Raw genomic sequence first — 25,934 nt, forward strand, 5'->3', positions numbered from 1 at the left:
TGTTTCACTTTGTACTTTCAAAGTGCATCAGCAGATAATCAATCTACAATGGCTTCCCCGTAATTTTTGCCAATATATTAACCTTGAAAAACTGTCCAAACTTTTTTGTTCACCTGATAAAAGTTACAAAACAAAGTTGCACTATATTAAAGTGCAACTTAATAAACCACAAAATACAAAAGCCTATTTAGTGTGATATCTATTTCAGCTTGTACATATGCAATATGATAGTGCATTAAAGGTGTTTACTGGTAGTTTAATATAAATACTTGATTTAAAGAATATACAACAAACATTCTTTTAATTAAGTAATAAACAGTTTGTTTCTGGCCAAACTGCAAGAACTGAAAAATTTGAAGTCATAAGAATAAGTCACATTTTCTTTACATTTTTTTGCATCTATTCCTACTATCTTAGGCAAGCATGAAAATATATGTTGATACTGGTCAAATATATACTGATACAAGAAATCAATAAAAGAAGAAGGAATAACATAATTATAATACTGTTCACAGTAGAGAAGTTTGAAAGGATTTAACATTACATTATTACTCTTTAACTCTTAGAAACTGCCATTATCTAAAATATGGAAATATCTAATTTGTACAAGAGAAAAAATAATTAATTAAAAAAGCATACTAAATTAAATAATCTGAAATGTATTTACATTATATTTCAATTCAAGAAGTAAAAATAAAATCTGTGAAGAGGATATATTAAAATATCAAAGTATAGAATGGAAAAAAAAAACATTCTTTTTCTTCCTTCAGGTTTTTGTGGTATTTATTATTAAAACAAATTTCAGATACCCTCACTTAGTGTGTTTAGGTTCATAGTATTCATTTTTCATTTTATATTATTAGGGGGATCCAATTCTGTCATAATTCCAAGAATGTAAAGCTTCAAAAAATTCTCCACTAATGGGCTCTGGTTCAAATTCTGCTGAGAAGCTTGCACTTGGCATTCGTGGAAGGGATAGCATAGTTTGAGATGAAACTGGATCAAGTCCACATTCACGTACCACTTCATTAGTAGATACAGGGTTAAGTAACTGGGCAGGTGGCATGCAAGCTAAAAGAATACAAATAAGAAAAGAATTTCAGATATCAGAAACATTACATTAAGTTTTTACCTGTCCCCATATTCATGTTAAAGTGATGCATGAGATATATCCTTCAGGACAACATATTTATATATCAGTGTCAGGGTTGTGAGCTTGTGAAATTGATTTTTATAGGGATTAAACTTTTACACAGCTATATATATATATTTTTTTTTATATTAATACTGCTCAAAAGGATATGTTTGTAAAGTTAAATCATAAAAGTTATATACAAGCCACACTACTTAGTCTATGCTTACTTGAAGCAGTGCACATCACCTAATACATTCCTTCAAAGTTAACAGAATGATTATGGTTGTCATCCTTCCACTGAGTGGAAAAGACCTGGATTTAGATCTCATTCAAACAGGAGATACTTCATGGGCTTTTTTCACACCATAGGCAAATTAGTTAGCCTCATGGCTGGGCTGTGTGGGTTTTATTTCTGGAAACTTGCTGTTTTTTTTTTGTTTTTTTGTTTTTTTTTTTTTTATCCAGCAAACCAACTGTAGAATGTTTGCGTTTACAAGCATAATATACTGGGGATGTCCCATTGCCTTAAATGCAAAAAATTAAATAATAAACAGAGCCTGATGTACACACATGATATCACCTCAGAAGTCTAGAAGTATCTGGAAAATAGTGAAGGATAGAACTCAGCCATGCATACAGCAACATATCAATTACAAAATTAAACAGGTCTACTACAGTGTGTATTTATCATCTTACTTTATTTTTGATTTCTACCCACTAAAAGTATAGTTCCAGTATTTTCAAAAACAAGTACAATCATAAGATGAATATACATTTAGAAAGTGTGGGCAGTGTGTCAATTTACAAAAAGAGATGCAATATACTGAGAATTAAATTAACAAAATCAGTTTGAACAATTCACAATTATTTTAAATGTCAAATTAACATCCTATAAATATAATATTAATAAAGTGATACGGACATTAAATTAACTTGAAGATTGTAAACTGACCTATAGAACACCCTGTAAATTCTTTAAACACCCAAAAAAATGTTAGTGCTGCAATTTTGTAGGCATATTGAATCTAACTTTGTTTTGTTTGTTTTTTTAACAAACTGTCCATAAATTTACACTGTTGGCAATCCTGTATTTAAATAAAATCTCTACTCGTATATTTATTATCACAATGCACCTATAATTAATTTTTGTCAGTTATTATTACAGTCTTGGTAAACATGCACAAATAATAGATACAGTAAACATGCACAAATAATAGATAACAAAAAGAATTCATTAACATCAAAAACACCGAATAAATTTCATGCACTTATACCACAGAAATCCAATAAAAATGGATTTATGTGGTATAAGTTCACCTCTTCAAATCCACCACTTTTAAATGGATAGATTAAAATAAAAAATAAAAAAAATAACTGACCTATGAAATCAGTAATGAATAGGCCCAAAGTAGAAATAGAAGCAAAGCTCATGCATGGAACATGTTGTTAAAACTAATGGCTAGTTATAAAAGGAAAAACCTTTATCTTGTCCATAAGTTTGTTTTATTCCTTCAGTAAAAGATAATACAATACATAGCATTTTCTGTTTTAAACAGATAAAATGCCATGGCAAGAAATTATGTAATCAAAAATTACTGATATAAATGCATGGACAATAAAAACTACTACTAAGTCATAGAATTTTTACATATTAGGATTTAATCATCAATTCATTGTAAAAAAAATCTTAACCAAACTTTGTTCAACCAAAAAATCAACATTTTGATTGAACAAAGTTTGTATAAGATTTTTGTAAAAGTAAATTTCAAGTATGATTTTTAATATGATATGTTATAATTTCTGTGAAAAACGAGTGCCATCCATTTTTGGCAAGCAATTACTCAACATTTTTATACAATTCAGTGAGAGCAGTCTCAATATATGTATGTCCTGAAACATAATCCTATATCTTGATACCACTTCATATTAATCAGAAAAGTTGTAACTAATGGAACTTTGGGGTTAGAAAAATAACTGCCACAAAAAGTACTGAATGTTTGTGCATTAATTATGAAAGTGTTTAAAATAAATTTCTCCATAATTTTGACCATTATTGTGATCTTCACAGAAGGCACCATGAAGGAAGATCAGAATTAGGTTGTTCTGTTTGGGAATTCTGTGAAAGTTTTCCAAGGAAATTTCTTTTTTTTTTTTTTGTCTAAAGGGCCTGAAAACAATACTTTAAGCCATTTATATGCTGTGTATATTATTTTTTTACTTTATAAAACATACACACAAATAATATGGATTATATTAAAATGTAAAAAAAAACCAATTACATTAATACTTATAAACAACACAAAAAGAGGAATATAATTCGTGATAATTATATAAAGAAAGCATAAATATAAAATAAAAGTAATAATCAAAGGTGAGAAAGCATACACTACATTTATAAATATAGGCAATGAAATGCTAACATCTCATAATGCAGCTGAGTGTAATACAGATATATTAAGTTAATAAGCGTGAGGAATATACACTGAGTTGGTTTTGCATTAGCAACACCTAATATCCCATGGCACATAATACAACCTGCATGTCTTGATATGGATACCATAAGGTGTTGAAGGGTGTCTGTCCTGAGGTAGAAGTACCCAAGCATTGCACAATATGTCCATTAATGACCACACATTGTAAGATGGATGGTTTGTAGCATCAAATGTCCTTTTCCAGTAAGTCCCAAGCATGCTCAGTTTGGCTGAGATCAGTTGAGCTGGGCAGCTGTGGGAAGACAGAGGATTCATTATGTTCCTGAAATCAATTGGCAACCTACCAGGCCTTGCAACACAGCATATTGCCTTTTTGTTAGGTGCTGAAGTTGTCTGGATACACTGTCGTGAAGGGGTGTACTTGGTCGACGACAGAAAGTTATGCATTCCTATTGAACTGTCGATTAATAGTGATCAGAGGGCACATCGTGTCAGGAAAACAGTCCCCAACCATAACACCAACAGCGCATCCAGGTGCCATGGCCTCATGTTGCTTTCTCCAAATGTAGATATGCCTATCAGCATGATAGATTTGGAAACAGGTGTCATCAGACTAGGCAACAGATTTCCACATCAGTGGTCCAGTGCAAGTGCTGACATACCCATGCAAGGAGCATTTTCTTGTGTCTTGCAATGAGCATGGGTACCTGTGATGGCCATTGACCAGCATAGGCCTATACAAGCTTATATCTGGTGCATTGTCCACATGGATGGTGGTCTTGCTATTCCTTTATTGTACTGAGCGGTTAGCTGGGCCATTGTACTGCATCCAAGACGAAAGTGACTATCCTCATCTGACCTTTGGCTAGCTGTTCAGCCAGTCACTGTAGACTCGTGACACCACAGAACGGAGCACTGTAGACTCGTGACACCACAGAACAGAGCACTTAACCATGTTGGAGGCTGTTATTGAGATACTGGCACCTGCACATCTTTCCCCCACAATCATTCTACACATTCAGGTCAGAAAGATCTCAATGCTGACCCATTCTTCCTCGCAGACAATCAAAAACTGATCAGTACGTGCAAACTACAATCTTATATCAACCTTTCCCAACTTTGAATCTTCACCAGCATTACAAACTAGTCCATTCCTACATAATAGGGTATTACTAATGCAAAGCCAACTCAGTTTATATAATATAGAGTCCAGTCTCAATATTATGACCACTCCCAATGCAGGCATCACACACACCTAGCAAATCATACAGCGCACGTGTCGAGTTCACACACACACCACAAGCATATAAGGCTTGATGTTTGGCATTGGCATTAGTGAACACAGTAACAGCACCTGTCATGGGCAATGCACGCAACTTATCAGACCTGGAAAAGTGCATGATTATTGGGCCACAGGTGGCCAGCATTTCCGAAACAGTGGACTTTGTGAAATGCTCACGTGCTGCTGCAGTGGTGAAAGTGCATTCAGACTGGATGAATGGGACAGTTTTGGCGACCCGACATGTCAATTGTGGAGCCCCATGTGGCATTGATCCAGAGGTGAACATCGGCTGAAACGATTGGTTAGGACTAATCGGTGTGCTACTGTCACTCAACTGGTTGTCCAAATGAACCGTGAGGCCACCAGAAAGGTCTCCAACATGACAGTGCAGCAAACCCTGTTGTGCATTGGGCTCTGGAGCAGATGCTTGGTGACAGTACCCATGCTGATGGCCATTCATCACAAACAATGCCATCAGTTTGCACAGCAATACCGACACTGGACCCTGGCCAAGTGACAATGGGTGGCCTTCTCTGATGAGTCACGGTTTCTGCTCAATCAAGTGGGTGGGTGGGTAGGTGGATAGATGGTGGCGTATTAGGCATGAAACCTCCAAGAACAGACACCCAGACACGATTGTTGGCAGAAGGCAGGCTGGTGGGGACGACATTATGGTCTGGGGAATGTTTTCGTGGCATGGCTTGGGTCCACTGATACCTCTGGAGGGCACTCTGAATGCAAATGGTTACCTATTGATCATCGCCGATCAGGTACACCTGTACGTGTTGACTGTGTTCCCTGGGGGGGGGGGCGATAGTATCTATGTATCTTGATAGACAATGCACCATGTTTCCAGAATTGTGCGCAAGTAGTTTGAGGAGCACAATGAAGACTTCAAGCTATTCCCTTGGCCACCGAATTCCCTGGATCTTAACCCAATTGCAAATCTATAGGATAACCTCAATCGACACATCAGACGGATGGATCCTCCACCAAGGAACCTATAGGAACTCTGGGGTGTACTGCAGTCTGCATGGTCACAAATACCCATATCAACCTTCCACAGACTTATTGAGTCCCTCCCATGGCAGCTGGCTGCGGTGTGTGCTGCAAAATGTGCATATTCTGGATACTAGTTAGGTAGTCATAATAATGTGACTGGACCCTGTAGTTGCCTATAAGTTTTTTTTTTATAATTAGAGGGTATATCAATATATATTATGTTATAAATTTTTTTTATATTTTATCATATGAGTAAATAATTTTGTCCTGCTTTAAAGTGGATAGCAGTCACTCTGAAGTATAAAAGTACTTTATAAAAAAAAAATGTAAAAATGAAGGCTCATGGTAGTGTAATTACTGCTCAAAATAAATTATCAGGATCTAACACTAGTGGAATGGCAAAACATCTAGAGAGAATTCTAGGATTCTTGTTAATGCCAAGTATACATTTCTTTAAAACACAAATATAATTATTTCTTTTGTATTTTTATTATTTTTTTGTAATTATTTCTCACTGTGATTTTTGTGATATTAACTCAAATAAACTGATTTATTTAAATCAATTAAATAAAATAATGTTACTAATATACTCTAAAATAGTGTGCAATCTGTAAACAAAGATTACCAATGATATTGATGAAGGTATATCAGGGCTTAATGTCCAAGTTTGCAGAAGATATGAAGGTTGGTAGGGTTATTAATGACAGTATGCTCCTGCAACAAGATCTAGAAAAGTTGAGCAGATGGGCTGAGAGAAGGCATTTGAAGTTTAACATTGACAAATGCAAAGTACTGCATATGGGGAGCAATAATCCCAGAGTAATGTACCGATTGTGCAGTCAGATATGAAGTTTTCTGAGCAGTGCAGACGGGCTGCAAGAGCAGCTCATGGGGTCTTGTCAATGATATACAGAAATTTTACTAGCAGGGATAAGGAGATGATTATCCCCTTGTATAAGGCAATGGTCAGGCCACACCCTGCCTGACAGGTGTGGAGGCCCTATTTTTAGGAAAGATGTAGAGCTGCTGGAACAAGTACAGAGAAGGGCAATGAGATTGGCGAGTGGAACAATAGGTTGCTCTTACCAAGAAAGGCTTAAGTTCTGCAAATTGCAGCGTCTAGAGACTAGGCACCTGTGAGGTGATGTGATTGAAGTGCACAAGGCCTTGAATGGTTTGAGCAGGCTCAGTGTTGATGGGATTCTTCCTCTTGCTCAGATTACGAACCTGAGAGAGAGCACGAATTCAAATTGAGGAAAGATGGTTTGCCTTCAGCAAGTGGGTAGTTAGAATAAAACCCCATCTTGTTTTGGGAGTGGGCAGTTTGAAAAAATTCTTGTGAGGTGGTTAGTTTTTTTTTTTCTGATACTCTTATAAGCTTGCCTTCTTGCATCATTTGCCAATACTAATAAGTATAAACCAGTGTGTAATGAAGTTACCCAGAGAATCAAGCAGTCTAAGGCAGAAAATTCTAGGCCAAGAGTGTGCAATGAAAAGCAGCAAGCAATTTTTTACACATGTTAAACACTAGAAGGAAAGGATTGAATCACAGTGGTCCACTTGATAAAAAAAAAATCTTATGCTCTGACATGACCACTAGATCAGAGGGGTTTCAATAAATTTTACAATGAATATAATCTTTGACTGTATTTAGCAGGCTTGAACCATAGTTCACTCAAATGTGTGCATTAATGCACTCTTCCAGTTGACTGTGTCAGGCCTGTTAATGATGCTTTGCAGATGGCTGATGAACTGAATGAATAAATTGCATCTACAACATCTGTTCGATAAAGAATGGTCATAATTTATTTTTCACAAAATACCGTTATTAATCATAAATATTTTCATGGTCCCTTTCAAAGTAGTCCCTGTTTGATGAAATGCACTTACAATATTTTTGCCATTCTTGAAAAACGTGGTGGAAGCCATTTTTTGACATGCATTTGAGAATTGCTTCCAATGTCTTTGCAACTTCTTCTGATGACTGGAAATGTTTTCCTCGCAGTTCCTTCTTTAACTTTGGAAATAAAAAGATTGCAAGGTCGGGGCTGTAGGTAGATGCAGAACACATTTGACATTAATACTGGCTAAGTATTTGGTGACAGTACAAGCAATGTGAGGTCTCACATTGTCATGATATAGCATCCACCCACCTGCATGCAGTTGTGGTCATTTGCAAAGTGTGCAGTACTGTTCTATTGTAAGGTCGTATAACAGTTGTATGATGTTTAAATGCTGGTAGGTAAATGTCAAAAAAAGAGATAACTATAACCTTTCCTGCAGAAGCCACAACTTTTGCATTTTTCAATGATGTAGACTTCCAAACAGAGCTTTGTTGCTTACTCTCTGGGTTGAAATGATGAAGCCGTGTCTCATCTGCCATTATCACCTTGTGCAGAACCTCACCATCTTCGGTCTATCCATTGCAACTCCTGACTAACCTCTATGCAAACTTTCTGTTGCTCAGGTGTGAGTAGTCTTGGAACCCAGCATGCACAAACATATTATGCAAATTGTCATAGCGAAGACCATGCATACTGCCTACTAATATTTTCAACATCTCTGCCAGTTGCCTTACTGTTATATGACAATCTTCTCTCACGATTACAGAAACAATGTCTATGGTTTCTATGGTGACAGCAGAGGTTAGAGCTCCAGGACCGCCAATTTTTGATGGACATGATTGAATCATGTCCATCTTTAAACATTCTAAACTACCTGTAAGCTGTGCTATATGCAAGTTATAGTTTCACCATAAGTCTCTTTTAACATTCCATACTCTCCAACTGATGTTTTCTTGAGAGAGAGAGAGAAACAAAATTTGAGAACAGCATACTGTTCCTCACATGTCACATCCATTGTTACTTAGGCATAAACTTGAGTACCAAAGTCACACTGTACACATGTCAGCTGCGCAGTTCCTATGCAGCTCAGCTAGAAATCGCAAGCAGGTATAGTTAACAAAAAATTATGATCATTCTTAATTGAAAGGCCCTCATATGTTCACACATATAAGTTTTTAGAGATTGGATTATTTTAAATCCACCTAATACTTACTGGAGTCAAGTAATTTTATAATAACATAAAGTAAGAGTGCAGAGAAATTACTGCAGCTAAAAGCACCTAGAGCTGAAGGAATCTATCCCTATCCAATTATATTAAGAGAAGCTGCTAAAGAGATAGCTAAACCTTTGGCCATAATAATGGCTCTCATTAGATTGAAGGGGGGTACTTGTAGATTGGAGATATGGATATACAAAGGTATTCCCTATTCACAGGTTTGGCTCAAATGACGAAGTGGATAACTGTAGCCCTGTCAGTTTAACCCCTGTGCTCGGAAAAATAATGAAAGCATTAGTTGAAGTAGTAACAAAATGATCTTAATAGGTGTGGAGTCATAAAGCAGTCACAGCACAAATTTGTTAAAAGGAGATCATGCTTCACAAATCTGATTAGCTACCATGAGGTTGTCACAAAGGAAATGGATGCAAAGAATAATTTTGACATAATCTCCATAGATTTCATTACATTAAAGCCTTTGTACCCCATATTACCCCTGGGGGCTCACATCTGGTGAGTATGAGCTTGGCACACTCAGGGTCCTGAGCTGGATATCACTATTCTTCTCTTTCTTGGTGATTCCCGTATACTTTTCTCTCTCTCTCTCTCTCTCTCTCTCTCTCTCTGGGTAATTCAATTTTTTTTTTTTTTTTGCCTGGTGCAGCATCCTTGCACCATATGGCTAATAATAATATACAATTGTTGTATAAATTGGAGCAATGTGGCATTAGGGGAAGCTACTACTATAAAGGATGTTTGTGGTGGAAAAAAAAGGTGGTTATAAAAGGTCTCTACTCTTAATGGTTTAATGTAATGAGTGGGATTCCACTGGGATCAGTGCTGAGACCCCCTTAGAGATAATTATTTCAAGTTTGACATCTACGTTTTTGATGATACAAAGGGGGACCACAGTGCTAATGATAGTTATCAAGGTTGTTTGTTTTTGTTTGGTTTTTAGGAGCATTAGCAACTAAGGCCATATTGCTCCGGAGATATGCGGTGGTCATTCCCTGACCTTTCTGCATCCTCTGTATTTGGTGGGCACGGGCTCGAACCCCAGTCTAATCAAGAAGCGTGTGCTACACACTGCTGTTCCTGCCCACCTGGCTACGGAGGATACCAGTTATCAAGGTATCAGGATTAATTAAGCAGATGGAGTGTAAAATTACAATTGAGGTTTAACAGTGATAAATGTAAGGTACAACATTTGGGTAACAGATTCTAGAATAATGTACCACTTGTATGGTACCAATTTCAATGTAGTGAAAGATGAAAGAGATCTAGAAATAATTGTACAGTGTGATGTGAAATTCTCTCTGCAGTGCAAACCAACTGCTAGAACAGCTCATGAAATTCTGTTAATGATATACAGGAACTTTGCCAGCAGGGACAAAGATATAGTGTATAAGGCCAAATCTGGAATACAACATACAAGTTTGGAAGGGGAAAAAATAAAAATAAAATATATATATATTTATTATAGAAAGGATGTAGGTCTGTTGGACAGAGTGTATGAGTTGAGAAACAAGATTACTTAGGGATACAAAAGAATATTTTTACCAAGACTGGGGTTTTGTAAATTGCAGTCTTTGAACACTAGGCATCTGCAAAGTGACCTAACTGAAGTGTATAAGGCTTTAAAAGGACTAAGTAAACTAAATGCTGATAGCATGTTTATTCTTTCTGAGCTGAAGAACACAAAGGGTCATAAATTTAAATTGAAGCACAAGGCTGTAAACAGATGTGTGGAAATTTGCACTCAGCCAAAGAGTAATCAATTTATTGGAATCAACTTCTGGTGGTGTTAAGATAAGTAGTTTGAATAAATTTAAGGAAGGGTTGGCCAAATTATTAGAAGGTATGGGCAAATGAAGTTTATTTTCATTTATTTATCTTTTGTTTGGTGCTGTATAAGCTTTGTTTCCTAGCATCATAACGCCAATAATTTACACTTAGAAGTTATAGTATGTCTTAAAGTACTGTTTTATTGGACTAAATTCAAAAAAATAGCAAAATTAATCCCTTGCTGTTTTTTGAATTTAGTGCCCATATTTTTTAATACATAGCTGATGTGTGCTAAAGGGATAAAATGATGCAAGAAAGCAAACTTATACAGTATAAGCCAAAAATAAAGAAAAATAATAATTACAAACTCATTTGTCCAATCCTTTAAATTTATTCAAACTACCCTAAATTTCCGAAATAAGTTTAATACATGAAAACAAGTTCAGTCTTTTGCACATATGAACCACCAACAGGTCACTGTTGAAAAAAAGCCATGAATTAGGGTTGAATTTGAAAGTGTCTGCAATTCTGCCCAGACACGATAGGAGGGAGTATATGATGAGAGCCTTGTCAATCAATTCGGCCCTCGAAAGACTGTGCAAGGCTCAAGGAGTAGAATTTTTCTCAGCCTGGTCTGTGCTTGTTAACAGAAGGGACTGCTTCTACAGGGATGGGATACACTTAAATAGAAAGGGTGCAAGAATATTTGCTGATGCTATCGAGGCAGTGTTAGGTGGGTCGGAAAACTGCTAGATTGGGGGGGGAGGGATACAAGGACTAATAGATTAACAGTAACCACTGGCAGAGGTGAAAGTGATTCTTGCACTGCTTCTATTGGAAAGAGCGGAAACCTGGAAAACAAGATGCAGGATATTTCAGATGCTGCTGGGAATCATTGCGGTACAAATAAACACATGGGTTGTGTTAGGGTAGCTAAGAAAAAGAACAGGTGCATGTATACTTGCATGTACACAAATGCTAGGAGTTTGGTAAATAAATTTTATGAATTTGAGGTATTGCTCAAAGCATCAAAGGCGGATATTGTTGGGATATCAGAGACGTAGTGTCACACAGATATAAGGAATGCAGAACTGTAATTTGGGGAGTACATCTACAGAAAGGATAGGAAGGGAGGAGGGGTTATGCTATTAATTAAGAAACATAAAATCCAAGGAAGTGAAGCCAGTCGACATCGCTGGACAGTGTAGTGTCGAGTCAGTTTGATGTGACATAAGCATTGGGAGATCAAAATTGAGAGTAGGAGTGTGCTATAGGCCTAATGACTCTGATGAGTATAATAAGAAACTGTACAGGGAAATAGAGTGGGCCAGTAAATCAGAGAGTCTTATAATGGGGGAATTTAATTTCCCAGATATTGACTGGAATTTGTGGGTTGGTCAATCACACACTAGCAGGCTTTTGTGGATTTATTGGATGATTGTTTTCTACATCAGCATGTTCGGGAGGCAAATAGAGGGAGTAATACTCTTGATTTGATTATCAGTAGTGATTTTCCATGCATTAAGAATCTGCTGATAGAAAAAACACTAGATGGCAGTGATCACAGTGTGCTGAAGTGGGATTTACTCAAAGAGGTAACTACCATCAGGGGTAAAGGGAAGGGTTATTGCTTTCATAAAGGCGACTACGATGGACTGAGACAGTATTTAAATTCTATACAGTGGGACCAACTGATGATGTTAGCAACAGCAAATTCAAAATGGGAAGCATTCAAAGAACTTATCTTGGAAGCTACTAGGCTTTACATACCAACTAAGAAATATTGTTCAAAGTTTAGGCCTAAATGGATGTCAGATGAACTAATGAGACATATGGCAGAGAATAAAAATGCATGGGATACATACAAATTAACACGTGACACAGAAGCCTGTGATAGATACAATTTGATCTGTAACCAAGTTACAAAGGAGGTTAGGCAGGCGAAGGCAGATTACAAGAAATCTTTGGCAAGGGATGCAAAGAAAAACAGCAAAGAGTTCTTTACTTATGTAAACTCTAGAAGGAAGGGGATGAATCAGATTGGTCCACTTGATATCGATGGGTCAACTGTTGATGATCCTGCTCAGGTAGCTAACAAACTAAATGAATACTTTGCATCGACATTCACACATGAGGAGTTATTCAGCGAGGGGAATGCCAGAGGTGTATTCAACTTTGGCAGTAAGCTAGAGAATCTTGTAATAACTGAGAGTAAAGTGGAGGAGAAATTGTTGAAGATAAACACAAGAAAGGCACCTGGGGTGGATGGGATCTATCCAGTTATATTAAAGGAGGCAGCAAAGGAAGTAAGCAAACCCTTAGCCATAATTATGAGAGTTTCCTTGGACTCAGGGGAGGTACCCATAGAGTGGAGATGTGCAAATGTGACCCCAATTCACAAAGGAGGATCAAACACTGACACAAGTAATTATAGACCTGTGAGTTTAACTTCTGTTCCAGGAAAATGTAGGCACTGGTTAAAGAAGCACTGCAGGATCATCTAGACAAGACTTCAGTTATAGCTCAGACACAGCAAGGTTTTGCTAAGGGAAAGTCTTGCCTGACCAATTTGATTGGATACTATGATGCAGTCACAAAATAATTGGATGCAGGAAATAACTTTGATATTATATACTTGGATCTTAGAAAGGCTTTTGATGCTGTTGCACATGGAAGACTGCTGCACAAATTGGAGCAGTGTGGTATTGGAGGCAAATTGCTGCTATGGATAAAGGGTTGGTTGAGGTGGAGAAGACAGAGAGTGGTAATCAATGGACACTGCTCATCGTGGACTAATGTTATTAGTGGAGTCCCTCAGGGTTCAGTGTTGGGTCCATTATTGTTTTCTGTATTTATAAATAATATTGATGATGGTATATCACGCTTAATGTCCAAGTTTGCAGACGATACACAGGTTGGCAGGGTTGTTAAGGACACTACTGATGCTATACTGCTGCAACAGGATCTGGAAAGGTTGAGCAGATGGGCGAGAGGTGGCAAATGAAGTTTAACATTGACAAATGTAAAGTACTACATATATGAAATAGCAATCCCAGAGCAACATATCAACTCTGTGGTACTACACTGACAGTGGTAGAGAATGAAAAGGACCTGGGGATAATAGTGCAGGCAGATATGAAGTTCTCTGAGCAGTGCAGATGGGCTGCAAGAGTAGCTCATGGTGTCTTAACAATGATATACAGGAATTTTTCTAGCAGGGATAAGGAGGTGATTATTCCCTTGTATAAGGGAATGGTCAGGCCACACCTTGAGTACTGTATACAGGTCTAGAGGCCTCATTTCAAGAAGGATGTAGAGCTGCTGGAATGAGTACAGAGAAGGGCAAAAAGATTAGTGAATGGAACAAAGGATTGCTCTTACGAAGAAAGGCTTAAGTTTTGCAAATTACAGTGTCTGGAGACTGGGCACCGGCGAAGTGATCTGATAGAGGTATATAAAGCCTTGAATGGTTTGAGCATGCTCAATGCTGATGGGATTCTTCCTCTTGCTCAGAATAATCACCTGAGAGGGCATAAATTCAAATTGAGGAAAGACAGATGTAGGATAGATGTGCAGAAATTTGCCTTTAGCCAGCGGGTAGTTGGTTGGTGGAACAGACTTCCATCCCTTGTTGTGGAAGTTGATAGCCTAAATAAATTTAAGGCTCAGCTGGACAGGTATTTCGAACAAACAGAGGGGTGAAGTGGAAGTTTTTTTTTTTTTTTTTTGGCTGATGCTGCATAAGCTTGCTTTCTTGCATCATATGCCTCTACTAATGCTAATAATTGGATGGCTGACATGAGTAATCATTCAAGAAGCACACAAGCTTGGTAAACTGATAGGGCCAAAGATATTAGTATTTCAGACAAAACTGTGCAAGCTGCACATCACTTTTACCCCCAGTAAAAGTTTCCTCATAAGGGAAAAAAAAATAAGGATATAGAAAAACTAATGCAGTGTTCTAAGGTGGCCCCAGAGAGCACAAAATACTTCTGTTGCAGATGTTCTAAAAACAACATATGTGAACATCTTGTGGATTGCTAACTGTGTTTTGTAATTGTGTATCCAGTTTTCTCTGATTGCTAACTGTGGGTGGTGGTAGATGGCTCTGTGTTTTCGTACTTCTCCAATAATGCTGGTGTTTTCCAAGGTTCCATTCTTTCTCTCACACCTTTCCTCCTATATATTATTAATGGCTTTCTTTTGTTGACTGGAAATCCTATCCATAGTTTTGCGGATGATAGCACACTACATTCCACCTTACAGTTTGAGAACCCTTGCCCTGCACAAATAGTTCCAACTTTTGACATATCAACTACCAATTCCTTAAATGCTGATCTCAGGTAATTTTCTAGTGGGGCAAGGATAACTAGTTGATTTCAGTCCTAAAACTCAGTTCTGCCTTATATCTTGCAAAAAGGATTCTTCTGTCCCTATGCTTATCTTTGATGGTTCAGATTTCTTCACAAGGACACATATCTCTATTAGGGATTACCCTGACTTCTAATTTCTCTTGGCATAAGTACATCACAAATATTGCTTCCTCTACATCAAAAAAACTTGGTTTTCTCTTTTGCTCTCAGTAATATTTCTCTTCTAAATAACTAACTACTCATTCTGTACAAATCTGCACTATCAGAGCATATAATTCCCACATCTGGGGCAGTGCCTCCATAACCTTCTCTTAGCCTTCTAGACACCATTCAAAAGAGAGCAGTTTGGTTAATTAATGACCCATCTGTTACAAAGTCACTCCACTCTGTGTTTCATAGACATTCTGTTTCTGCTCCATGCCTTTTCTATAAATACTTTAATGAGTACTGTTCTGAACTCTGCCACTGTTCTCCCTCTCTCTCCGCCAAACCATTCAACAAACATTTACTACCCAACATTAAACTCACATAACCAGTTTTTCTTCTTCCTCATTTATTCTTTCAACTTCTGTCTTCTGGAACAATCTCTCTTCACTTGTTGTTATCTGTGCTTTTATGGTGCAAAAGCTGCTTTGGTTATATTGCTCCTCCTTCACACACATGAGGGTGGTTCACTAAAGAATCGCCCTCACCTACTTCCACATATCGCAGAGTCATGATATTTTGTATGTAGCATCATACACATCTCCGTATTAAAGGTGTAAATTTTCAGCCCTCTATCTTAATTTGTTTTTATCTTACAGAGCTGAATATGTGACAAAGTTTAAGCCAGAGCTGTAATCCAGTATCTGTTCTTGAAGGGGAAATCTCCTAAAGAAATCCACGAGGACATGACTGCTGTATATAGGGATGAAGCCCCATCCTATGGCATTGTGAAGCACTGGCATAGACAGTTTAGGTGTGGTCGGACATCGGTAGAATCTGAGTCCATTCCAGGTCGTCCCCATTCAGCCATTGATGACAGCACAATCAAAAAAGTGGAGTCGTTAATCATGTAAGATCGTTGGATATCTGTGCGTGAATTGTCCCAGGAGGTGAAGATTAGTGTGGGCTCTGTTGAAACATTGCTTCATGATCAACCATTCAAGGCAAGATGGATTCCCTGATTATTGACTGGTTTCCGGAAGGCTGATCAACAACAGAAATCGCAAGAGTTGTTAGCCCTGTGTCAAAAAAATGAGAAAGACTTTCTCTCGTCTAATCACTCTGGATGAAAGTTGGATACATCATTTTGACCCTGAAAGTAAAAAGCAGTCCATAGAATGGCGACATCATGGTTCCCCCTCCCCCCCAAGGAAGCAAGGGTCCAAGCATCAGCAGGAAAGGTCTTGCTGACAGTGTTTTGGGATGAGAAAGGCATAATAATGACTGATTAGCTGCCGAAAGGTAGAACAATTACAGTTGCCTATTATGAAAACCTACTCACAAAATTATGAGAGAAAATCAAAACATGTAGGCGTGGAATGCTGCCCAAAGGTGTGAGAATGCTTCAAGACAATGCTCCAGTTCACACTTCTGAAATTGCAACAACACAAGCAGCCACTTGTGTATATGAAATACTGCCCCATCCAGCCTACTCACCCAATCTTGCACCATCGGACTTCTTCTTGTTTCCTTCCCTCAAATCATTTCTTCAGGGGACCCACTTCCCTGACGACGAGACACTCATTTCTGCAACAGAGTCATGGTTCAAAGACCAACCTCACCACTTCTACAAAAACGGTATCCATAGCCTCATCCATTAATGGGAAAAATGTGTAAATCTGCATGGTGGCTATGTAGAGAAGGACTAAAACCTGTGCCAAGAATCAACAGGCTAGCCTGTTGATTCTTGGAGGCGCCTCCGTAGCCAGGTGGGAAGGAGCAGCAGTGCATAGCACAGGCTTCTTGATTAGACCGGAGTTCGAGCCCGTCACCACCAAATACGGAGGATGTGGAAAGATCAGGGAATGACCACCGCATATCCCGGAGCAATATGGCCTTAGTTGCTAATGCTCCTAAAAACCAACTAACTAACTAACTAACTGTTGATTCTTGGCAGCTAGGTCAGGGCGATTATTTATTGAACCATCCTCGTATTTCCTAAAAATTACAATCTGCAGAAATTCAAGTCTAATGTCAACAAATATCTTCTCAACTTTCAACCCATGCACAATACTGTTCTATAGGTTCTAATATCAATCATGTTTGGAGTTTAATAAAAAAAGAAAGAAAAAATACTTAGTGACAGTAATGTGTGCTCTTATAGACCATTATTAAAAAATAAAATAACCATTTTGTGAGTTCATATATATATCAATTATTATTATTATTAAGTTTATCAACTTAATAAATCAATGTTGATCTCTTAAGTTAGAAGAGGTACAAACTAAAAGTTGTAATGATATAGCACCAACATCAAGCCATAAGGATGAAGAGTGTTGAAGAAATGTACACCAAAATTGAGACTTCTAGACCATCATTATGAGGGAATTCAACACTAAGGTTGAAAGAGACAAAACAGCACTGAAAGGGAAACTATAGGAAATTTTGGAATTAGAGTAAGAAATGAAATAGTTACACGTGAAAGACTTGTAGAATTTGCAGAATCTTGAGGAATGTCAGTAATGAACACTTTTTTCAAGAAAAGGGTGGACATGGAAAAGCCCAAATGGATTAACAACTAATGAAATTGACTTCATCCTTGCTAACAGAACGATGTTACCGTCCTGAACCAGGTAAATATTGGAAGTGATCACAGAATGGTAAGATGCACACTCGATATAGATGTAAGGGAAAAAACTGACTCGAGTAAATAATATGAAGGTCTTTGAGGAGAAAAAGCAGTATGTACTGGAACAAGTTTCAGCTTCTGCAGACTGCACAGGACCAAGATATTGAGATATACAACAGCTTTCTTAAAGTGATAAAGCCCGGGAAACCTATGGGTAAAAAGACAGCCAAAGAAGAAAAAATTAGTCAAGAAACACTTGTCATGATGAAATAAAGAGCAAGATAAACATTGACAAGGACAAAAATGAGTATACTGAGTTATGCAAAGCCATTAGAAAGAGACTCAGAGAGGATTTAGGAGATTTAACACAAGAAAAGTAGAACAAACATTAAAGGAAAACAAAGGACTTAAATCAGCAGCCATGAGCAGTAATATAGAAAAAAAAAAATGATACTGAATCTGAAGAATAGTGATGGTATACTTATACATAGTATAAGTATATATACTTATACGACAAGGAGACACTATCTCCGAAGTTGTTTACTGCTGCCCTTGAGGAAGCTTTCAGATGATTGGAGTGGTCGCAGAAAGGAATCAATGTGAATGAAGAGTACCTCAATCATTTAGATTTGTAGATGACATTGTTATCATAAGCCACAATCCCAAAAATTAGAAGAAAACCTTAATCAGTTATGCAGAATTAGCTAGGATTTTGGGATAAAGATGAATATGTATGGTTAAAACAAAAGTAATGATGATCAAGTATGCAAGAGCAGAAAGGGATACAATCATCGAAGGAGGAGAAATTGAAAAGGTGGATTCATATACATATCTCAGACAAGTCATTAGCTCTAGCGATGATAAATGGCTGGAAGTCAAGAGAAGAATAAATTTTGGATGATAGCATTCAAGTAATATAGTCACGTACTGAGGAGCAATATTCCAATTTGTCTGAAACAAAATAATGAACCAATGTATACTCCCCACCACGACTTATGGAAATGAAACTTAGGCACTCACCAAAAGAATATAAGAGAAGCTAAAAACTACACAACAAAGAATGGAACAAATTATATTAGGAATCAGATTGTTAGATAAGAAGAGAAACACATGGATTAGGCAGTAAAGCACATTCTTATCTAAAGAACTGAAATGGACTTGAGCAGGGCACATAGCTTGAAGACATGATGACAGATGGACTAAGGAAATAACAGAATGGTACCCAAGAGGAGCTAATGGAAAACCTGGACAACACGGAGATGGACAGATGAAATTTAAGAGTTCATGGGTAGTAAATGGATGGCAATTGCACAAAACAGAAAGGAAAGTTGCTGAAGAGGCATTCATCCTGCAGTGGTTTGAAAATGGCTGATAATGATCTATTAAATTAATGAACTACATATAGTTATGTATAATGATGCTAAGTGATACATAACTATACATAGATTATTATGCTGCTTAAAAAAATAAAAAGTTTTTTATTTTTTTCAAAGATGATATTGTTTTTTTCACGATATTGTTTTTTTTTTTATTCCATTGTTTGATATGCTAAAACCATTCAGGTTTATTTTTTGTTAAATTGTTTGTACACAAAACTTTAAAACAGCCAAATTCACAATGTTCCCTTATGAACAGTGGGTACTCTCATAAACTGGAATAAGCTGCCTTCCAACATGACAGGCAATGCCTCAGTTCAGATCTTTTGATACTGTTCCACATATTAAGACTACTGTACAAAGTGGAGCAGTGTGGCAGTAACTTTTTCCCCACATTGCTCAATGTCGGGAGAGTTTATTGCTATGGTAAACTGATGGCTGAATGATGAAAGGTAAAGAATGGTTATTACTGGACACTGCTCTTGTTGGAAAAATGTTATTAGTGGAGTCCACCTTAGGATTCGGTGCTGGGCTCTTTAGTATTTTCTATATTAACTTGATGCAGGCATATCAGGCTTCAGATTGCAAATGATACAAAGGTTGTCATAATATACTACTGCAACAAGAAAAATTTAGAAAATTTTGATCTACAAAAATTTGACAGATGGGCTGAGATGTGGTAACTGAAGTTTAATACTGACAAATGCAAGGTACTTCACATCAGCTGTTTAGGACAGCTTGTTAGGACAGCTCACAGGATTTTGTCAATAGTAAACAGGAATTTTGCAGCAGGGAAAAGGAAGAGATGATTATCTTGTTGATTAATGTAATACACTGGTGTGCAAAACTTAAGGACCAACACTATTTCTAAAGGTTACAACCACAAACGAAACAGCCTGTGTCGATTTGCATAACTGTGGCCATTCAGTAGAAATCTGGTGCACATGCAAAAATTTGAATCGTGATGAAAGGGATCACATAAACAGACAAAAGCAGCAGTTATGTGCAAATTACTGAATGGTGAGCACGATTGTTACAGACGTTTGATTCATACAGTGCTAGACAACGAAATGGCCAGTAGACAATACCTGGATGACTTTACCCAGGGTCGAATAATTGGGAAAGTCGAAGTGCGAGGAGTGTGGCTGCAGAGTTCGGTATCGCCAATAGCATCGTCTCATGTGTGTGGTCGGCCTTCAGAACGACAGGTACAGCTGTTTGAAGGTGGTGGTTGTCCAAGAAAAACAACGCCCAATGATGACTGCTATATACTCCTACAGGCCAAGAGGGCCCGACACCAGACAGCGGGATCCATTGCAAACCAGCTGCACAGGACGCAGGATATCACGGTTTACTGTGGCCAGGAGACTCCACAAAGGTGGGCTGTCTGCCTGACGGCCAGTATGCTGTGTCCCTTTAACACCTGCCCATCGGAGACACCGTTTACAGTGGTGCATCGAACACAAGGACTGGACAGCAGCGCAATAGGGTAAGGTACTCTTTACTGATGAGAGTAGATTCTGGATGTCAGCTAATCTGGCTCGAGGTTGGCACACGGTATCATCCCTCAAACATCACTGAAAGGGATCGATATGGCGGTTGAGATGTTTTCATCTGGGGAGGCATTATCTTGGATGGGCATACAACTCCAGGTACTGGAAGGTGGTACTGTAATTGGTGCACTTTACTGTACTGAGGTAATCCTTCCCCATGTGCTTCTGTTCTGAGGTGCCATTGGCCCCGAGTTTGTGTTTATGGATGATAATGCCAAACCCCATCGCATTGCAGCTGTTGATATGCTTTTGGAAAGTGGGGACATTGTTCGTATGGATTGGCCTGTCCGTTTCCTACAATGTAAATCCCATCAAACACAGGCGGTGCAAAGCCTGCATCGACATTAGGGGTGGCCATATCTCCTACTGAGGACCACCTGTTCCCTTTGTTCTATCTTTGGCAGTGATGCATCTGTATCATGGCAGCCAGTGCTATATTGCCATTTTTGAATAAAGTCCCTCTGTATTGTTTTGTTTCCGTTGTTGTGTCAGTGTTTCCTTCATCATTTCCGTACCTCATGAGGTTCCTTTGGTATGCTTTTCCCATATTCAGGCCACTCCTATGAGAAGCTACAGGTGAAAACCTCACTGGTCCTTAAGTTTTGCATACTTCATCTAGAGTACTGCAGACAGGTCTGGAAGCTTCATTCTAGGAGGGATGTGGATCTACTGAAACAAGTGCAGAGAAAAGCTACAAGATTAGTCAAGAGCACAAAAGGGTGCTCTTACCAAGGAAGACTTCAATTCTGTAATTTGCAGCATTATAAGGGGGGAATGTTTAACGATTTAAGTGTAGTGAGTAAACATGATGATGATGGTATTCTCTTTCTCAGAGAATTCCACATAATAACCACAGAGGGACATAAATTTTGAAAGGATGGTTGCAGAATATAGGTGTGATAATTTGCTTTCAGCCAGAGAATAATTGACTGTTGGGAGAAAAAAAACTTCCATCTGGTGCTGTGAAAGTTTGTAGTTCTAGTAAATTTACAGAAGGATGGATTAGACAAATAAGAGTTGGTGATGTGGGAATGTTTTTTATTTTTTGTTGATACTGTATAAACTTGCTTTCTTACATTATTTTCCTCTACCAAATACTAATACAGGGGGGTCTCTAGTATCGAGTCCTGGCCCAGGAAAATTCCTGGGCCATATGCTTTGCATAATTGCAGTTAAAAAATTAAATTAAAACTACAGCACCATATATCAGTAATGCTGTATTAACACTATATGATATGTATGTACAAAATAACAATGCACTGCACTATTCCTAGTTGGTAAGAGAAACCTCAGATAATAGAAACTCAACTTTTCATCAAATTTTACAGGAGCTTGGGTTGACTTATTACTGTACAGTATTTATTGCCTACAGTAATTGTAATAAAATAGATATACAAGGTAATTTTAAAAGCTTTTATTAAACAAAATACAACATAGTAGTATATGTAAAAATGTGCATATATGTAGTATGAACTAAATTAATAAATCAGTCAACTACTGAGTGCCTGGCACTCAGGATGAAGGCTCTCAAGTACTCAAGAATGGTCGTTAGTGTAGTATCTCAAATAGAGAGCTTTATGGTAACAAAAAAGTTTCTAGTACCCCGGCTTGGCCTAAAACTGAGGAACTAAGAAAAATGTTGTCTATTTGAGTCTTTCCAGTTGTTGTTAATGACAAGGGTGGGAGAAGCGGCTCCGACTTCTTCCTGGAGAAGTGATTAAAGCCTTGGGGGAGAAGTGACAGGCGAGGGCCATGTAAGACTCCGTGCAGGTGCCTCCCCACCACTGCCACCTCAACACTGGCTCTCTGAGTACCTCCTTGCCGGGATAACTCCAGCTTTAAAAATTATTAAAAAATACTTCTCATCACAATATTTATAAATGACCTTTACAGATTTATTAACTAGATGTTTAACAACCTTTTTGTCACCAAAAGAAGAGTTACTTAGTACAAAACGTGCTATCAAAGTGCAATAAAAAATTGGTTTTAACACAAAAAGTAAATGATAGACTTCAATCTGAATAGTTTTCCCTTGATAAGTATCGAATAATGCATAGCTAATGTGATTTTTAAATTTTTAGCTCCATTAGCTAAAAATTTAAAAATCACAACGATCCATATGGTGTTATGTTGGCCCACATGATGTACAAACCCATGCAAGATTTCAAGTCAATAGGTTGAGTGGTTCCAGAGATACAATGCTGTGACAGATGGACTGACAGACAACTGAGTGACATTATAAGGGTCCTTTGTTAGACTATGGACCCTAAAAACTAGTTCTAAGTACACATGTCGATAAGTTTGCTTTTTCATATTGCACTGCTATATAACAAAAAATTCCATTCGTTATACACCATACATATCTCCATATTTTTTTTTTTTTTTTTCAAATGATTAAAATGGTCCTTGTAAGTTACAAGTCAGAACTCCTATTTTCCACTTTGAGCTACAGTGGAGAGTCAATAACTGTTCTACATAGTGTCATGTACACAATTTGAAGAACCTCAGTTAATCCAATGCCCTACTTTATTACATAAAATTTAAAAAACACTCAATATTATCAGGGCTAGTGCTAGCATTTGTAGCACCTGAGGCAAAACCTTGTAATGGTGCCTAATTCATATCATATCTTAACACACACATATATATGCAGTAGCACATATCTATCAGCACCTATTTTAGGTGGTACCTGTGGCAAATGTTCTCTTGCACACCCCTAGCACCAGCCCTGAATGTTATCACCTAGAAGAAAATATTTAAAAAAGCCCATTAAAGTTCCTTGCATCATTGACAGGATTCGAACCCATCCCCACCGTAATGTTTAGGTAGAAGTGTATGCCAATAATTACTGTCTGGGTGAAGATTTATTCTGCAAACATCCTTTTTCAATTTAAATTTATGCCTCCTTGTGTGTGTATCCTTTGTGAAAAATTAAAGTTGCCATCAAAAATTATTTCCCTCAACTCTTTTTAAAGCTTGGGCATCTCTTTTAAGAATCTTCACCCAGATGTTCAGAATCTCAAGTCTTCCTTCAAAATTTCCCTTTGTCACATCCCCCCACTAATCTTGCTGCACTACTATGCACTTTTTCCAACCAATCTACATCCTTTCTAAAATAAGGTTTCAAAACCCAGTATTCAAGATGCAGTCTATTGTTCTCATACTATGGGATAATCTCATATTTTTGTTCCTCCTGGAAAAGTGCTTGCATATCACTGAGAGAACCCCCAAAGTGCCTTTCATTACAATGATCTTCTATCCAAATAGTATGTTGGCCTGGGATTACTACTACCCAAATACAGTATACTGAATTTATCAATATTATACCTTAATTGCCATTTTTCAGCCCATCCAGATAATTTACCTAAACCTAGCTGAAGCAGCATAAACTGATTAATGTCATTAACCACCCTTCTCACCTTATCATCAGCAAACCTACTCAAACTAGAAATACTTCAATATCATTAATAAATTTTAGAAACAGTAAGAACTTAGCACTGAATCTTGTGGGACTCCACATAATATTATGAAGAGCAGTAGCAGTTATAACTATTCTGTCTTCTACAATTTAATCATCCCTTTATCCATGGTAGCAACTTGCCTCTAATGCCATATTGTTTAAATTTATACAACAGTCATTCATGCGAGACTGTATCAAAATATTTACTGAAATCTAAATAAATCATGGCAAAATTATTCTTTGCATAGAGTTCCTGAAGTAATAATCTCAGTAACATCATGCAATCAGATAAGTCAGGCACAATCCCCCCCCTTAAGATTTGTTGCAGGAAGTTCATGTCTAACTAATATGGCCTCTAATACATAACCTGCCTTAGTATATGTAAGCCTAGCTTGCTGCTTTATGACCCCATTCCTATCTAGGTGGTCTTTGTTACTTTAAATATGGAATTGGTGGCACAACATCATCATGTGCTGGGGACCTGGTGCAACTTTATAAGTTTTTATCTTTTTGTAAAGTTTCAGGGATTCCTCTTTTCTCCTAAAGGTTTTTTCCAAAAGTCCCCCTCCACCAAGCTCAGGGCCCTGGTGCAGCAGTACCAACTGCACTTAAGAATTATACACTACTACTTTTACTCAATTTTCCTTGGCACAGAAATCAAACTTACAAGTTTATAATGATTCACTTGACCCTTTGAAGCAATTTACAACACTCCCTCTTCTAGGAACTTCCCCCTGAATCCAGAGATAACTCTTATTATTATAGCTGTAAAGGTTTATTTACCTGTTTTTCACATTGTGCAAAATGGTGATTTCAATTGACCTTAGCATATGTAGATCATCTGTCATCATGTCTTTGAGCTGTGTCCTGCCCGAGACCATTTTAGTTTTGATAGGAATGTTCCTTTAATTGAGTTTGCTGTCTACTCTATGTGTTTCTCTTCTTATCTAATCGTCTGATTCCTAATATAATTTGTGTGCCTCCGTAGCCAGGTGGGAAGGAGCAGCAGTGCATAGCACACGCTTCTTGATTAGACCGGGGTTCGAGCCCGTCACCACCAAATACGGAGGATGCGGAAAGGTCAGGGAATGACCACCGCATATTCCCAGAGCAATATGGCCTTAGTTGCTAATGCTCCTAAAAATCAAATAACAACAACAACAACAACATCCTAATATAATTCATTCCTTTGTTCGCTGTGTAGTTCTCAGCTTCTCTTCCATTCTTTTGGTGAGTGCCCAAGTTTCACTTTCGTAAGTCATGGCAGGGAGTATACATTGGTTCATTATTTTATGTTTCAGACAAATTGAGATATTGCTCCCAATTTGTCATATTATTTTCTGAATGCTATCCATCCAAAATTTATTCTTCTCTTGACTTACAGCCATTTATCTACTAATGACTTGTCCCAGATAAGTATATGAATCTACCTTTTCAATTACTACTTTTCAATTTCCTCCAATGATTATATCTTCACTGATTATATCCCTTTCTGTGGCACACTTGCTCATCATTACTTTTTTGTTTTAGCCATATTCATCTTTAGTACGAAATCCTCTTTAACTCTGCATAACTGATTAAGATTTTCTCTAATTATTTGGAATCGTGGCTTATGACCACAGTGTCATCTGCAAATCGTAAATGGTTTAGGTACTCTCCATTGACATTGACTCCTTTCTGCGACCAGTCTAATCTTCTGAAAG

The 25,934-nt window shown here is 37.6% G+C and overlaps 1 protein-coding gene across 1 annotated transcript in view; it reads right to left on the reverse strand.

Annotated features, from left to right (window-relative positions):
• Positions 1 to 859: 859 nt before the first annotated feature.
• LOC150077295 (uncharacterized) overlaps positions 860 to 25,934 on the reverse strand; it is a 198,754-nt gene continuing 173,679 nt past the window's right edge. Inside the window, exon 6 of the mRNA XM_090385847.1 lies at positions 860 to 1,071. Coding sequence (XP_090241973.1) covers positions 860 to 1,071 — 212 coding nt within the window. The remainder of the gene's footprint in view (positions 1,072 to 25,934) is intronic.

This window comes from Mastigoproctus giganteus, chromosome 12 (genome assembly GCF_048544385.1).
Source record: "Mastigoproctus giganteus isolate SK-2022 chromosome 12, ASM4854438v1, whole genome shotgun sequence".
NCBI lineage: Eukaryota > Metazoa > Arthropoda > Arachnida > Uropygi > Thelyphonidae > Mastigoproctus > Mastigoproctus giganteus.